The sequence below is a fragment of the Protopterus annectens genome, chromosome 2.part2 (genome assembly GCF_019279795.1).
Source record: "Protopterus annectens isolate FY-2018-M chromosome 2.part2, PAN1.0, whole genome shotgun sequence".
NCBI lineage: Eukaryota > Metazoa > Chordata > Ceratodontiformes > Protopteridae > Protopterus > Protopterus annectens.
The window spans coordinates 506,538,799-506,556,229 of NC_056730.1; the positions used below are offsets into that span (position 1 = coordinate 506,538,799).

At 43.8% G+C, this 17,431-nt stretch overlaps 1 protein-coding gene across 1 annotated transcript in view; it reads left to right on the forward strand.

The window, feature by feature from the left end:
- The window catches only part of AUP1 (AUP1 lipid droplet regulating VLDL assembly factor), an 831,864-nt gene that overhangs the window by 675,604 nt on the left and 138,829 nt on the right, over positions 1-17,431 (forward strand). The window contains exon 7 of the mRNA XM_044064448.1: positions 15,227-15,293. Within this exon, the coding sequence (XP_043920383.1) occupies positions 15,227-15,293 (67 nt within the window). The remainder of the gene's footprint in view (positions 1-15,226; positions 15,294-17,431) is intronic.

Here is a 17,431-nt window from a genome sequence, read left to right on the forward strand (position 1 = left end):
ATTGTTGTGTTGAGGTGTATATCCCTCAAGTAGATATGGTTTTGCTAAGATGGAGCATGTTCAACAATTCTGGGTTGGGCGTGGCTCTGCACGACAGAGATCACCTCTGAGAAAGCGGTATGCAACAGAGAACAGTCTTAGCTTTTTCAATCGTGCTGCATAGGGCAACTGTTTGAGGCCAGCAATCCTCTTGGTTAGGTCCCTCTGTGGTCTCTCCAGCTGCTGGAGATGTCTAGCCAGGTACATTCCAATTGGTGCATTGTACTCAATAATGGGTCTGGTGAGGGAAGAGTAGAGGGGCACCATTACATCCTTAGATCTTGATGCGAACCCTTTCATGATCAGATGGGTCACATAGAAGGATTTTCTAACCACTTTGGCAACATGGTTATCAAAGGAAAGCTGGCTATCTACTTGGGTCCCTAGATCCCTTATTTCTTCTTCAGATTTCAGGGGATTACCTCCTATGTTGTAGTTTGCGGGTACTCTGTTTTTTCCAAAGGGGATTACTACGCATTTTTTTTTTGCATTTAGCTTGAGACCATGGCTTTGACACCATGCATCAGTCTCATTTAGGCCCTTCTGGAGGATTTCCATGTCGGCCAGAGACTCTATTATAGCACCCAGTTTGCAGCCCGCAAACTTAGTCAGCCACAGCCCTTCCGTGCTTGCCTGTACTTCTAAAAAGTATATGCCAAACAGGAGGGGCCCCAGGACAGAGCCCTGAAGCACACCACTTGTTACTGGTCTGGATTCGGACATAGATCCCGCTACTCTTACTTTATGGGATCTGTCTGAGAGCCAGTTTGCGATCCATCTTGTGACGTAAGGGTTTATGCCCAGGCTGGTGAGCTTATCAATAATACCCGAATGGGGAATGGTGTCAAATGCTTTAGCAAGGTCAAGGTAAGCCATGTGTACCTCCTTTCCCTTATCTATAGCCTGAGTAACTGTCTCAAAGAAATTCATCAGGTTCAGGAGGCATGATCTGCCCTTGACGAAGCTGAACTGTGTGGGGTCCAGCGACTGGAGGTTCCCAATCTCTCCATTTATGAGTTCCATAATGATTCACTCCATAGCCTTACAGATCAGACTTGTCAGGCTTATTGTTCGCTAGTTCCCAGGGTCAGTTGTGGCCCCACCCTTGTGTAGCGGGACCACTGTTGCCGTGCGCCATTCTCTGGGCACATATCCTGTGGAGAGGCTGAGACTGAACAGGGTATTAAGATGCGGGGTTAATTCCTTTTGGAGCTCGCGTATGACACAGCCTGGGACACCATCTGGTCCCATGGAGGCAGTGATTTTAGCTTTAGAATAGAGCCTTGTTAACCAACTTATCAGTAATAATTGGACTTGCGCAATCCCCTAGAATGGTAATAGGCCCTGTAGGTGGTGTGTGTGTGTGTGTGTGGGGGGGGGGGGGGAATTTGCACTGAACCTGTCAGCTAAGATGTTGGCAATGTCAGAAGGGTCAGTGTATTTTGTTCCATTTTGTACTTGCTCAGAACAGACCTGAGCGTTGCCATTTAGATTTTTGACTTAGCCATAGAAGGCGTTATGGTTATCCTTGGCAACTTTCTTTTCAAAATTAGCTTTAGTTGACTTGATGATGGCCCTCAGTTTCTTACTAATGCTGATCAGGGATGATTTTTCTACTCGAGATTTGGCCCTTTTTTGTATAAGTCTCCTCCTTTTTTTGTAAAGTTTGCTTATGGCCGGGGTCCACCAGACTGGTTTCTTCTTGCTTGAGGAAGGAGTCTTGGTTTTATTTGGGATAGCACGGTCCATGCAATCCTGAAGATGCATATAGAGTGCCTTGGTGTAGGATTCCGCATCCTGGATATCATTATCCTGCAAGGGAATAGTGAAGCTTTTCACTTCGGATGCAAGTAGTTTGAAGTTTGCTTTGGAAAGGTTTTTGACTATGTTTTTTTTGACTGAGGGAGGTGGAGGGGTGAGGATGTCCAGGGTCTTCAGTTTGTGGTCTGATCTGACCAAGGAGGGAGTGATAACGGGTGTGGTACAGTGGGCGCCCATATTTGTGATGATTAAATCCAGTATGTTGTCCCCTCTAGTGGGGGAACATACTAGTTGTTCAAGGGCATTTGAATTTATAAATTTTATGAATCGCTGAGCATAGGAGTTGGAACATTGGTAGTTCGCCCAGTCTATACCAGGGTAGTCGAAATCACCCAAGATTATGGTGTTGGGAAGGACCTTTATATTTTCCAATGTCTCAAGGAAGGCAGAGTGAGCATCTTGGGACATGGTGGGCGATCTATAACCGGCTACGGCTTGAAATGTGGTTTTGCCTGCTGATAGTTGTGCATGGATGATCTCTGGGGCATCATGCTGCCCTACTAACCTGGAGATATGGGTATCCTTGATGAATGTGGATACACCTCCGCCCTTTGTACTGCGATCCGGTAACTGAGTTACAAGCTCTCATGGCCATCCCCTCTTTTCTTATTTTTGACAAGGACAGGTGACTGCTGGGGCTAATCACTTCTTAAATTCCTGTGGTGGTGGTGAATGAGCTGCCCCTTAATCAAGCTATTTACCTATCCACTTTCTTCCCCAGTCCACAAAAAAAGGGTGAAAAGAATCTTCATTCTCAGTCAACTCAGATTTTTTTTAGGTAAAACTGAATCCTTCAGAAAGATTTGACCAGATGTTTGTATCATTTATGAGCCCTAAGCTGGGCCAGCCGGTCTCCAAACAAACTGTTGCAGCTTGGATTTCTAAGGCTGTCTTCTCTTACTACTCGCAGTATGATAAAACTTTGCCTTTCTAGGTTTAGGTCTCTAGACCATGGACTTTTCACAAAGGAGTTAGATTCCAGGTCTGTCTTGGAGGTTGCCACTTGGTTCTGTATGCACACCTTTATTAAGCACTACAAAGTTAATACTTTCTTCTGGTCCAGGGCAGCCTTTGTTAGGTCAGTCCTGTCTGGACTGCTGGAAAACTCTTCTACTCAGTAACCAAACATGCTTCCTTCCCCCATCAGCTGTGGGAATCGCTGATTTGTCAGGAATATTGCAACAATGATTTCAGTCAGGACTTAATATAGTTGTGTAGTAACTTAACCATAAAAGTATTTGTCCTACTGATGACTGTTGTGGTATTCTATCACATCCTCCATCCCTTCTTCTCTGCCTCACTTCAGTTTTCCTGATGTTCTTCGTGTTTCACTGTTTCAGTCATTACATTTGGGTAATCTGCTGGCAGGTTGCCCTCAGTCGGCCTGATTTAATAAAGTTTTGGGTCCTGCGTCAGTTGCTGTCCCTTCTTCCATGTCGTCAGGGGTATAAAACATGCAGCCGACACCATTACATCAGTCTTTCTTGCTGTGTGGTGCCCGAAGCAGAAGTAGTTCGCAAGTGCTGGTCGGCCGACTCCTGAAATTTTAGTTTTCGAGTTTCAGATCTGAAGTCTTCAACTAAAAAGCTAAGTACCCCGCTGGGGAAACTTTTTCTTGCTCCTTACCGATGTCAGTAAAAGTGAATAATTGCATTACTTGTGGGAAGCAAATACCTCATAAGGATTTTCATTTGTACTGTATTCCTTGCCTAGGCCCTGACCACAACGTACCTTGTTGTCCGTTTTGTGCTTTATTTAATCAACGCACTATCAAACGTCGGTACATTTTTGCTTCTAAATATTTTGGTCCATGCTTTAATTATCCAGATATGTCGTCTGTTAGCAATCAGACTACTGGAATACGTAAAAAACGCAAAAAGAGACAGGCCGTTGAGGTACAAAACTGTCAATAATGCTTCTCCTAAGCCAGTTGCCAGTTCACCGGTACTCAGTGAGGTGCTTTCGCAGCCCCTGATACCCGCTACTTCTGATTCGCAGACCTCTACTGAGACCCATTCGGAGTCCGGTATGACGCAAGATGCTTTAATTATGGAAGCTGCGGATGTCTCTACCGTGGATGGGTCCGGAGCCGCTGTGCAGGCACTGGCTTATGAGGGTGTTTTCAGACCTACAGATTTGTATATTAGACCAATGCCATCTTCAAAACTAAGGCCAAAATCTCGACCTATGTCCTAAAAACCAACGCCTGGGCCACATGTGCAGGCCCCTATGCCTAAAAAACAAATGATCAAAATGGCTGAGGATTTAATTGCTCTGATCAGGGGTAGCCAACCTCCCCCTTCTAAGAGGCGTAGGCAAGACGTTGATTATGAATCCTTCTGAACAGGATTATATTTCTTCTGACTCTTCTAATGAACAGGAATTGTCTATACCTACTTATGAGGACTGTGCAGAAGATTCCATTCCTTCTGCCTCTCCCCCTGAGGATTTTTCTTTTGGGGAAACTTTACATACCTTAAGGGAACATTTTCCACTGGGAAAGTCAAGATTTCTCTGAATCTAAAAAGAGACTTAGGGATTTTCTTCGTCTTCCTCAGCATAAGCCTTTGGGCTATACCTCCTGTTCTAGACATTGTTGATGATGTTTTTTCAGAATCTAGTATGGCTCCTGATTCTCTGCCTCCAGCTCCTTGTAAGCCAGACAGATACTACAGGGTTCCTGACTCCCACAAATTCCTTTTCAAAAATCTTGATGCAGATCCTGAAACCATTTCTCAGGGTCCCAAGGGCATTAAGGCTTCTACTGCTAAAAATCCTACCCCTTCTGATAGAGATTCCAGGGCACTGGATAGATTGGGGTAAGAAGGTTTACACTTCTGCATCCTTGGCAATCAGGGATTGAAACAGTCAATTTCATATGCTAAAATATCAACAGCATATCATGACTCTGCTTAAACAGAAAATTATGTTAATTTCTGACTGTGTGGAAAACAAAGGTTTACAGGATTTATTGCATTCAACTGAACAAGTTGGAAAACATACTTTGCAATGTGGTTTTGATTCTTTGGAGAGGCCTCTTGCAGGGCTGCTGTAACTGGGTCTGTGCTAAGAAGGCATGCTTGGGTCAAAGAGCAAAATCTGCCTGATCATGTTAAAGCAAAATTGTTAGATGCACCTTTACAACAGGACCGTCTTTTTAGTAATAAGGCTGAAGAAGTTTTATAAAAGATGGAAGATAAAGCTAAATCTATGCAAACTGTGAAAGATTTCTTAGAAGTGCAACCTTCAAGGTTTAGTAGGCACTGGTCTACTAAGAACTAGCCCTTTCCATTACCTTTGAGAGCCACTCCGGTCAAACCAAGCCATTCCAAAGGCTCCAGGTTTCCGTCACAAGGGACTTTCAGACCAAAACAGTGGGGTGCCTCCTCTTCCAAATCTGGAAACAACAAGACACCTTCCTATGGTAAGCAGTCTCAATGACTTCCCTTTACACTTACCAAGCACCTACCTTTTAGCCACCCCGTTGGTGGGGAAACTGGCTCTTCATGCACGAAACTGGCAACTTATAACCCAGGACAAATGGGTTTTAAATATAGTTTCCCAGGGATACAGATTTCATTTCCACACATTGCAAATTCCAAATGGATGGCCAGACCTGCCCCTAAATCAGTGAGCAGAGGCCCAGAAACAAGTACTTTCTCTCATGAGCATGGGGGCTATTCAACCAGTACCAGAAGAAGAAAAGGGACAATGTTTCTATTCAAGACTTTTCCTGGTACCCAGAAAAGACAAATCATGACATCCAGTTCTGGACTTATTTACTCTAAACACCTTTCTGGACATTATAAAATTCAAGATGCTGACTTCAACAGTTACTTTCTATGCTAGGCAAAGATGCCTGGTTGGCAACTGTATATTTAAAAAGAGGCTTACCTGCATAACCCAATCAGGGAATCTTGCAGAAGATACCTCCGCTTCAAAGTAGGCTACTTGCTTTACAAGTTCTCTGCACTGCCCTTTGGCTTATCTACTGCACCCAGGGTCTTTACAAAGTGCCTGGCTCCAGTAATTGCATTTTGCTGGCAAAGAAATATTCAAATATACCCATACCTGGACGAATCGTCTAATTCAGGCAGAAAATAAGGACACTCTTCTAAACCATCTGGCATTTGTAAAAAGGGTTCTAACTTGTCTAGGGTACACTATAAACGAAAAGAAATCACAACTGGTACCCTCTCAAAAAATTACATTGCTGGGTGCAAGCTTGAATACAACTGCCCACATGGCTTTCCTTACGCCAGAGAAGCAAATTCATTTGGTGACTTACTTCAAGCAGGTGGCCACAAAAACCCTGCTTTCTGCAAGGCAAATACTGCAAGCCTTGGGGTTCATGGCCTCCTGCATTCTTCTAATTCCATATGCAAGACTGCATATGAGGAAACTTCAGTGGTCTAGGGAGTCAGCATTGTCACAGCCTGGAAACAATGATTCCTATCATACCTTGTCTGCAACTAGAGTTCCTATGGTGGGCAGAGGCCCGCCACCAAAACAAGGGACTGCCATTCACTCCACCCCCTGCTGCCCAAACTCTAACTACAGACTCATCAGACTATGCTTGGGAGGCACATCTGGCAGGGAAGTGCATTCAGGGCAAATGGAGCCCAAATCAAATGCACCTTCATATCAATCAAAAAGAAATGCTAGCTGTACAGAATGCACTGACAGCCTTCAAGGACTACTTTCATCCAGGACAACTAATGATAGACAGGTAACACCATGGTTATGTGGTACATAAACAAGCAGGGGGGTACACACTCCTCCCCCCTTTGCAAACTAGCCATGGCATTGTGGAACACGGCTTTGACCTGTCAAGTACAACGACAAGCTCAATTCCTGCCAGGAAAGCTGAATACTCTGGCAGACAAACTAAGCAGAAATCTCATGGACCCACACGAATGGAAACTAGAACCACGGATTTTCAACATGTTGGCACGCAAATGGGGAAGCCCAGACATAGTTCTGGTGTGAGGCAAAAAGATCTATCAGTTGGACAAATGTTGCACAAGAACTCATCACAAAAAGCCTGGAAAGTGGATGCTCTATCCTTCAGCTGGAAAAACCTATCAGTCTATGCCTTTCCCCCACTGCCCCTGCTCTCCAAAGTTCTACTAAAAGTCAAACAGGACAAACCACAAATGATTTTGATTGCCCCAGATAGGCCTCGCCAACACTGGTACCCACTACTGCGCAATGTGTCACACCTTCCACCGTGGCACCTGCCTCAGACTCCTTACTTTACTGTCTCAGCAGAACAACCAAATTCTGCACACTCGGCTCCAAACTTTGAATATTGCAGCATGGCTAATCACCTAAATTCACCCGTAGCATCCCTCAGCAAACCTGTGATGGATGTCTTTTTGGAGGCGAGAAGGCCTAGTACTAGAAAATCTTATGCTGACAAATGGAAAAGATTCTGTGCCTGGAATCAGTCTCAAGGGATAAGCACAGCAGTGCCCAACATTTTTCAGATTTTACAATACTTAACTGAGATGCTTCACAAGGGCCTGTCCTTTTCTTCCATAAAAATCCATGGCTCAGCCATTTCAGTTCATTACAACACAGAACCCTCCCCTCTTCTCTCATCCTCTGCTAAAGCAGTATCTTAGAGGGGCCAAAAACTTAAGACCACCCAGGAGAGCTACAACCCCGGTCAGGGACCTCAATTTTGTATTGGAAAAGCTCACTCTCCCTCCTTTTGAGCCTGCTGCTACTGCAGACCTAAAATTTCTCTCCTGGAAAACAGCTTTCCTTTTAGCAGTCACTTCAGCTAGAAGGATTTCCGAATTACAGGCTCTAATGGCAGTGGAGTCTTTCATCATTTTTTATACGGACATGTTATCTCTCAGAACCAGTCTGTCCTTCATGCCTAAGGTGGTATCCAGTGTGGCTCTTAATCAGTCCATTAATTTGCCAACCTTCTTTCTCAATCCACAGAACAAGGGGGACCGGATTCTGCATTCATTGGATGTACACAGGCAACTTTAGATTTTAAACAGGACAAAATCTCAAAGAAAATCTGAACAACTGCTGGTGGCATTTGCTGCAGGGGCAGAGGGAAAGGCTGTTTCAAAGCAAACCATTTCCAAAAGGATAAGCCATTGTAATCATTTCTGCTGTATGCACCGTGGAAAAACTATCCCCAGGGGATCAGATCCCATTCCACCAGGGCTGCATCTACTTCTACAGCCTTTCTCAGAGGTGCTCTTACCAGGGATATTCTAGAAGCTGCTACCTGGAGTTCAGTTCATACGTTCACCAAACATTACCATTTACCACTTTTCTCTAAAACCAGAGCTGTATTTGCCACTGCTGTCCTGCAGGGCCTTATAGCTGGTCCTAATGCTGTTCCCTCCATCCAACCATAGCTTTGGGAATCTACCCAAATGTAATGACTGCAACAGTGAAACACGAAGAACATACAGTTGTGTACACTTATAAATGTAGATTTCCGAGTGTATTCACTGTTGCAGTTCTGGTTACCCTCCCTCCAGCCGCCTATTTTTCCCTGGCTATACCTCTACTTTCTTTCACTATGCTTAAAAGCCCTTTTGGTGTATTTGCTTTTGGGATTGGTGGTATATTTTGTGTTTTTAATTAAATTTGCTCCCCATTTGGGGGGGCACCTGATATCTGGGGCAAGAAAAACTGATGTAATGGCGTCGGCTGCATGTTTTATACCCCTGACAACCTGACGTCATGGAAGAAGGGACAGTAACCGACGCAGGACCCAAGACTTTGTTAATCAGGCCAACTTGCCAGCAGATTACCCAAATGTAATGACTGCAACAGTGAATGCACTCTAACATCTACATTTATGGTAAGTGTACATGACTGTACTGTCTTCCCCTTTGCTTTAACCTCTGATCTTCCTCATGAGACCAAGGAAGTTTTTCTTACCTATTCTAGCTACAGCCCTCCTTGCTGAACAGGATCCCCCCCTCTCAGTAGTCTTCAGACAGCTGGCTTAGAGAGAGTCTGAGGATCCATGCTCATATATCTGTTTTTTGTACCCCAGTCCATACAAGCTGAGGTCCTGGATCAGGTGCATGACCTCAGGATGATAGCTTTGGTACCCAGGCCGGACATTCTTAGTAACAATCCATCATACCTTTCGTCCTCTTAACAGAAGAAATCTGGTCAAGTCCTAAAATAATGGGGGACAAAGGCCCCAAAATAGGGCCAGATTTTAAATATTGCTATTATAAATTTAAAGTTGCTAGAATAGAATGACTTGTGTTAATATGCATTTTCTGAAATATACAAAGTCCAAAACTCAAATGTTTGTCCTTATTTAGTGACTTTAATCCTCACTTATTTGCCAGAAAACCACAAATGTTATGAGGAACAGACCAAAAATGAGACAAAAATCTGGACTTTTGAGAGGTATGCAGTCCATATATCAGGAATACTGCAACCGTGGTCAGTAGGGCATCTACTGATGTTCATCGTATTTCACTGTTGCAGTCATTACACTCGGGTAGCCTGCCAACAGGATAACCCTCAGTCGGCCTGAATTCCAAAGTCCTGGCCCGGCGTCTGTTGCTGTCGCCTCTTCCCTGACATCAGTGCGCCAGTGGTATTTAAGATGCAGCCGACGCCATTTTCTTCAGTCTTTCTTGCCGCGCAGTGCCTGAAGCAAAAGCAGTTCGCAAGTGCCGGTCGGCCGACTCCTGAGATTTTCGAAATTGAATTTCAGAACCGAAGTCTTCAATAAAGCTAAGTATCCCGTTGGGGAAACTTTTTCTTGCTCCAGACCGATGTCAGTAAAAGTTAACAATTGTATTTCTTGTGGGAAGCAAATATGTCATTAAGGATTTTCACTCTTATTGTATTCCTTGCCTAGGCCCTGACCACGACGTTGCTAGTTGTCGGTTTTGTGCTAGATTCAACCAATGCACTATTTAGCATCGGTTTGATTTTTCTTTACATTACTTTGGCCGAAGGTTTAATTACATAATGCCATCGAAACAACCGACGACCAGAATTCATAAAAAAACGCAAAGACAAAGAAAAGGACAGGCATCCGAGGTCCAAAACCGACTAAGCCTGTTCTAGGCCAGTCGCCAGTTTACCGGTTCTCAGTGAGGTGCTTTCGCAGCCCCTGACACCCACTACCTCAGAGCCACAGGCCATCTCCGACTCCCACTTGGAGCCAACTAGGCCTCTGGAAACTCAAGGTATTGGGCCTACAGAAACTATTCCCTCAGATGGGTCTGGAGCCGCTGAGCAGGCATCTGCTTCTGAGGGTGTTTTCAGACCTACACAGCTTACTATCAAGTCCACTTCAGCAGCCAAGGCAAAGTCAAAAACACCATTAAAGATGAAGAAACAACCATGCCAAAGAAACAGATGCTTAAAATGGCCGAAGACCTAATTACTTTGATCAGGGGTTCCCATCCCCCTCCTGATAAAAGGCCCAGGCAAGACACGGACTATGACTCCTCTGACCAGGTTTCTATTTCCTCTGATTCCTCTTCAGAACAGGGATATTCTCTTCCACCCTATGAGGACTCTGATGCTGAAGAATCTATCCCTTCAACCTCTCCTCCTGAGGATTACTCTTTTGGGGAAACCCTGCACACCATGGGGGAGCATTTCCATTGGGAGAGCCAGGATTATTCAGAATCCAAGAAAAAGGCTCAGAGATGTCCTTTTACTTCCTCACAGGCCCCTTGCTATCCCCCCTGTACTAGATATTGTTGATGTTTTCTCTGAATCCAGTTTGTGCCCCGATTCTTTACCCCCTGCACCAGTCAAGCCAGATAAGGTACTACAGGGACCCGGACTCTCAAATTTCTTTATAAAAACCCTGCTGCTGACCCAGAAACAATTTCTCAGGGTCCCAAAGGGGTCAAGGCTTCCACTGCAAAAAACCCTGTTCCCTCTGATAGGGAATCTAGGGCACTGGATAGATGGGGGGAAAAAGGTTTACACTTCTGCTACTTTAGCTGTAAGGGGCTTTTAAACTGCCAGTTTCACAAGCTTAAATATCAACAATACCTAATGTCTTTGCTAAAACAGAAAATGCTTACAAGCTCAGAATGTCCTGACAATAAGGAAATGCAGGATTTATTGCATGCAGCTGAACAAGTGGGGAAGCATACTCTGCAATGTGGTTTTGATTCATTAGAGGCTTCTTGCAGAGCCGCAGTTACAGGCTCTGTTATTCGAAGGCATGCTTGGTTAAAAGAACAAAGCTTACCTGATCATGTTAAATCAAAATTACTGGATGCTGCATTACAGCATGATGCTTTGTTTGGTGTTAAGGCAGAAGAGGTGTTAAAGAAAATGGAGGATAAAGCAAAATCAATGCAGACAGTAAAGGATTTCTTACAGGTTCAGCCACCTAGATTTAGCAGGAACTGGCCTTCTAAAAATTGGTCCTTTCCAGTGTCAGGCAGGCCACAAAGAGGCAGATACAGATGCCCAAGAGGCAGATCTCAGCCCCAAGGCTCATACAGACCTAAACAGTGGGGTGCTTCAGCCCCAAAAGAGGGAGAGACAACAACCTTATTTTATAGTCCAATGTCCTCTCTCTCTCTCTCTAAGCCAGCCCTTTACTTACCACACCCTTAGAAAAAAAAACTTTTTTCAAAAATTTCTCATTGGCACCAGCACACCCAGGACAAATGATATTGTTTCTCAGTTTTTCAGGGTTCAGGGTTCTTTCACCCACACTTCCTTAGGTCAAGGTATAGACCTGCCACAAAACCAATGGAAAACCAATGGGCAAAAAATTTCTCTCTTCTGGAGGAGAGAGAGAACAAAAAAAAAACCACAACAGAACACACAAAGATTTTTTACTCAAGACTTTCTTGGTACCCAGAAAGGACAAAGCCTGGAGACCAATAATGGACCTGTCAATTCTAAATATGTTAAATACTTTTCCAAAAAATCAAAATGTTGAAACTGCAACAACTTCTACTCATCATGGGCAAGAAGGCCTGGCTCAGATTACTTTTGACCTCAAAGAGGCATACCTGCATGTCCCAATCAGACAATCTTGCAGAAGATACCTCATATTCATAGCTGGCTCAATGCATTATCAATTCTCTGCACTCCCCTGCACTGCCCTTAATGCCTGCTCCCAGGTCTAGGCCAAAATGCCTGGCACCAGTAATTGCATTTGCAAGACAAAAGCAATCTATCCCTCCCTACTTGGGCGACTGCCTTATTCACTGCAGCTATTCGCACATAAAACAAGTGTAATTTGTAAAAAACAATAAATTTAGTTAAATTTGCCCTAAAATAAAGTAAACTAAAATAAATCAAAAACAAAAAGCTCAATTCCTGGTAATACTGGGAGAAAATATTATCTCAAAAAAGCTTAAATACAGATGCTCAGACCACACCAGACCAGCAAAGGCAACTGATGGGTAACTGACCCATTACTTTCAAAAGAAGAAATTCAACCAGGGCAAACCTTGCATCTCTTGGCATAGGCCATCTAGATCCCTGTTAATGCCATGATTGCATGCACTAAAATGACTTGGTAAAAGGAACTGGAATTGCCACTAAATGATGTTTGCTTGCAACATTGCCACATAATAACTCTTATCCCCTGCCTGCAACAGGAGTTTGGGAGTTCACCACAAGGCACCAACACACCCACCTTTACTTTACCCACAGCCACCTCAGACACCCACAACAGATGCAATTTATTTATGGGGGGGGGGCATGGCGGGCAATGCACCGAAGGCATGGCCCACGAACATGGCCCACATCTTCACATCGATCAAAAAAAGATGCTAGTTGTACAGAATGCCCTGACAGCCTTCAAGGATCTACTGCATCCAGGACAACTATTACTAAAGACAGACAATACTACAGTTATGTGGTACATAAACAAGCAAGGGGGCACACATTCCTACCCCCTCTGCAGGCAAGCCATGAATTTGTGGAACACAGCACTGACCAATCAAGTACATCTGCAGGCAAAATTCCTGCCAGGAAAGAAAAATACTCTGGCAGACGAACTAAGCAGAAACCTCATGGACCCTCACGAGTGGAAACTAAATCCACAGGTCTTCAGCATGATAAGGAAATGGGGATTCCCAGACATAGATCTCTTTGACTCCCCTCACAACTACCAACTACAGAAATTCTGCACAAGGACTTATCACTCACAAGCATGGAAAGTGGATGCTCTCTTTCAGCTGGAAAACCCCAACAAGTCTATGCCTTTCCACTACTGCTTCTCCTTCCCAAGGTGCTCCTAAAAGTCAGACAAGAGAAGCCAAAAATGATTTTGATTGCCCCAGACTGGCCACGCCAGCATTGGTACCCAATCCTAAAGAGCTTATCTCAAGGCCCAGCCTGGACTTTACCTCTAATTCCTCATCCTGTGACTCAACAAAACAATCAGATCCTGCACAGCCAACTCAAAACCTTAAATCTGGCTGCATGGCAGATAATATAGCCACTCAGAACACACCTCTCTCTAAAGCTGTTATGGATGTCATTTTGGAAGCCAGGAGGCCGAGTACCAGGAAATCTTATGCAGAAAAATGGAAGAGATTCTGTGCTTGGAACCAGGCACAAGGACTTGAACCACTTGTTCCAAATATGCCTCAGATTTTACAATACCTAACTGAGATGCTGGACAAAGGCCTATCCTTCTCATCAGTTAAGATCCATGCCTCTGCCATTTTAGCTCATTACAATACAGAACCTCCTATTTTCTCTCATCCACTACTAAGACAGTACTTCAGAGGGGCAAAAAACACAAGACCCCCAAGGAGAACACCGATACCTACATGGGACCTCAACTATGTTTTAGAAAAGCTGACACTACTTCCTTTTGAGCCAGCCAATACAGCTGACATAAAATTCTTATAATGGAAAACTGCTCTGCTCCTAGCAGTAACTTCAGCAAGAAGAGTCTCTGAGTTACAGGCATAAATTGCAGTGGAACCTTTTATCATTTTTCATCCAGACAGGGTTTCTTTAAGGACAAACCCAACATTTATGCCAAAGGTAGTATCCAGTGTGGCTCTTAACCAAACCATTAATTTGCCAACATTTTATCCAAATCCCCAGAATAAAGGGGAGACACTTCTGCACTCTTTCGACATACACAGGCAGCTATGCTTCTACTTGGACAAAACAAAAGCTTTCAGAAAAAACTGAGCAACTGTTTGTAGCATATGCTGCAGGATCACAAGGAAAGGATATCTCAAAGCAGACTATTTCAAAATGGATAGGACACTGCATTCGTTTCTGCTATGCCCAGCATGGCAAGTCGGTGCCTAAGAATATTAGGCCACATTCTACCAGGGCAGCAGCCACTTCAGCAGCCTTTCTCAGAGGAGTACCAACCAAGGAAATATTGGAGGCTGCAACTTGGAGCTCAGTGCACACTTTTACCAAGCATCATCACTTACCACTTTACTCTAAATCCAGAACAGGCTTTGCCACTGCAGTTCTGCAGGGCCTCATAGCCACTCCTAATCCTGTTTAGACCCAGCTGCCCCACCTCAGCTTTGGGATTCAAGCCAAGTTTAATGACTGCAACAGTGAAACACAAACATAGTACAGTTGTGTACCTACCATACATGTAGATGTTCAGGTGTATTCACTGTTGCAGTCCAGGTTACCCATCCTCCATCCCCCTTTCTTTGCTGGGACTTATCTATACTTCTCTATCCTATACAACCTATGTGGTGTATTTGCTTGTAGATGAAGGTATTGGTTTTATTTTACTGTATGTTTTTATAAGCAATATGTATTGCCTACCTTCTTGGGGGAATCTGACATCTGGGGCAAGAAAAACTGAAGAAAATGGCGTCGGCTGCATCTTGTATACCCCTGGCGCACTGACGTCAGGGAAGAGGTGACAGCAACCGACGCCGGACCAGGACTTTGGAATTCAGGCCGACTGAGGGTAGCCTGCCTGCAGGATAACCCAAGTGTAATGACTGCAACAGTGAATACACTTGAACATCTGCATTTATGGTAGGTACACAACTGTACTTTGTGTAAGTGGTTACACAACTGTATTTGTGGTGTGTAATCCAGCTGTCATTCAGACTTCTTTATTATACCTTATGTAAAGCATTACATTGACGTGGTCTGTTTAGAACATGTCTGGTGCCTTTTATATAGGCAGCATGTTTTGGTCACAGGATTGGATTTCCTAATCCTAATAAGTTTACTGATAATGCAAAGTGTTCATTTCTTTTATCATTTGGAGAGTAACTGAAAGAGAATCAAAATATGTGGTTCATTATGAATCTGCTGTAGCAGTAGTTTAAGAATATAAGGTTGAGCTTTCTTTTGTTAGTACCCAAAGTAGACCATGTTTTATTGTATATTTTATCATTTTTGTTTACTTTTTGCTTTTTAGGTGGCTTCAGTCTGTGTCAAAAAATGCTGGAGAATCTTTTGATCAGTTTGCCGAAAGGGTGCAAAAGGTAATGAAAATAAACTGTAAATATGTTTTTGTATGCAGGTACATCTTCTCTTGTGATAAGTATGAGCTTTTAGATGCTTGGTCAGCAAACATTTTACTGTTACTACAGCCCAAAGGTAAAGTTGTCACACCATATGGGATTGTTTGATTTTGACACCTTAACTCCTGTATGATTTTTAACAGGACATCAAGAAGCTTAGACAGATCACCCAGTATTAATAGGAAACTAACAGTGTCCCACATTAAGTAGAGTATCCTTGCATATCCCAGGTGAAAACTTGTAATTGGTTAGCCAGTCACCCATATTGGTTTTAAAGGTTGTTAAGTAAGTACTCTGCTTGATATGCAGTAGCAGCCTGCCCCACAAATAGGCGAGTATATTGGGTCTTTTGCATCATTTGGTGGTGCTAAGGTAGTAAAGGTGTCTTTAGAGCATGTGTTTACTTTATTGGTGATTCTGTTTAGGTGAAGGAGTTAAGACTGCTGGGTCATTCATTGTGTTGAAGACTAAGCAGAGATCACCCCTCAGAAGTGTATATGGCAGAGTTAGAGGGACAGAGCTTTTATTCCATCATAGTATGTAAGAGTACCAAGACCATAGAACTTTTTGTTGAGGAAACATTGAGGTCTGTCATTGATTTAGGTGCTTAGCGAGGTACATGCTAGAGGGAGCAATGTTTTCAGTGACTGCCCTAACAAGGGAGGAATTGGGTAGGACTATAACTTCTCTGGACCTTGAGGAGGTGAATGCAGTAGATAAGTTGTACAAGGTAGGAAGGTTTTGTAACCACCATGGAGACATGGTGCCTGTAGGTGAATGTTGTCAACAAGACGCCAGAGTTCCAGATGACTGTCAGATTTATGTTGGATATATGGCAAACAGATGTAATACTAGATTGTTTTTATTTGTTTAGTTAGTTATTAATTGCATTTGTTGACCGGGGAAGTCCAGTTAAGTCCAGCTGAGCACAAAGTCCCATTTTCACTGGAGGCTCGGGAGGAAAAAGCTCCAGTTAAAACTTAATAGGTATTGATTTATACATACTATAGAAAAATAAGCAGTATTTTTGCAAGTTATACGTAGTCTACTCTAGTGGCAAAAATATTTTGTATACATGCTGTAGACTACAATTTTGAAAATCCTGCGTAGGAAAAGAGAAAAGCAGTTTGAACCATAGGGTACAGATATGGATTGCCAGTTTGAAGACAGATATTGAGCATCAGTCATTATACAAAGGTTTAGAAGAACAGTAGCATGTTACACTTGGGATTTTATTGACAGAGTTCATATTATACAGAACATAGGATTTCAGGAGAGCAGTAATACTTTGCTTGAAGTAGGGAGTTCATTTGTCAGCAACCTATGGGTCTTGGATCCGATATCGGATCCGAGCCGGCAACTTGTTTCAAGCTAATGGATCCGAGCTCCTAGCTCTTCCCTTCACCCATAATCCCCTGCTAACCCTCCATGACCTCAGATCTAGTTTGCCGTGCTTGTGGATAGCTGGATTTCTGTGAGCTCGTCTAGTACTTGGCAGTTAAGTTTATATTTTCTGTCAACTTTCTTATTTTTTCACAAAGTTATTAAGTGTGTAAGTGTTAGATTCCTGTAGAGTAAAAAAAAATAATAATTTCTTTTAAGTAGTTGTTTTTCCTCCCTTCGCTGGTCGTTAGAGAGTGTGTGTTGTGTTTTGGGGCCTGTGTGTGTAACATTACTTTTTTTCTTTAAGTATGGCTGAGGCCCCAAAAGCCATTTTTTCTAAATGTACCGAGTGTGGCCATAAGCTCTCCCCGGCTGATGGCCACACTGTCGCTCGTGCCTTGGGGTTGAACACCTCACCTCAGGCTGTACCATTTGTGCAGCATTCAACCCCAGGGCACTGAAAGAGCGGAGGTCGAAGCTGGTCTTGGTGGGACTTTTACCCCCGGACTCAGCTCCGGCCTCCGCTGCTTCCGTGGCTCCACCACAGGCTGTGGTTCCTGCCATTCCTGCCCCCCTTCCTCCGACCAAGACTCAAACTCCCACTAAAGCGTCGGAGGACAGGGAGGCCAGGAGGGAGAAACGGAGGGAGAAGCACCACAAGCGGCGGGCCGAGACCTCCGTTTCGGCCCCGCCAGCTAAGCGGGCTTCTCCCTCCA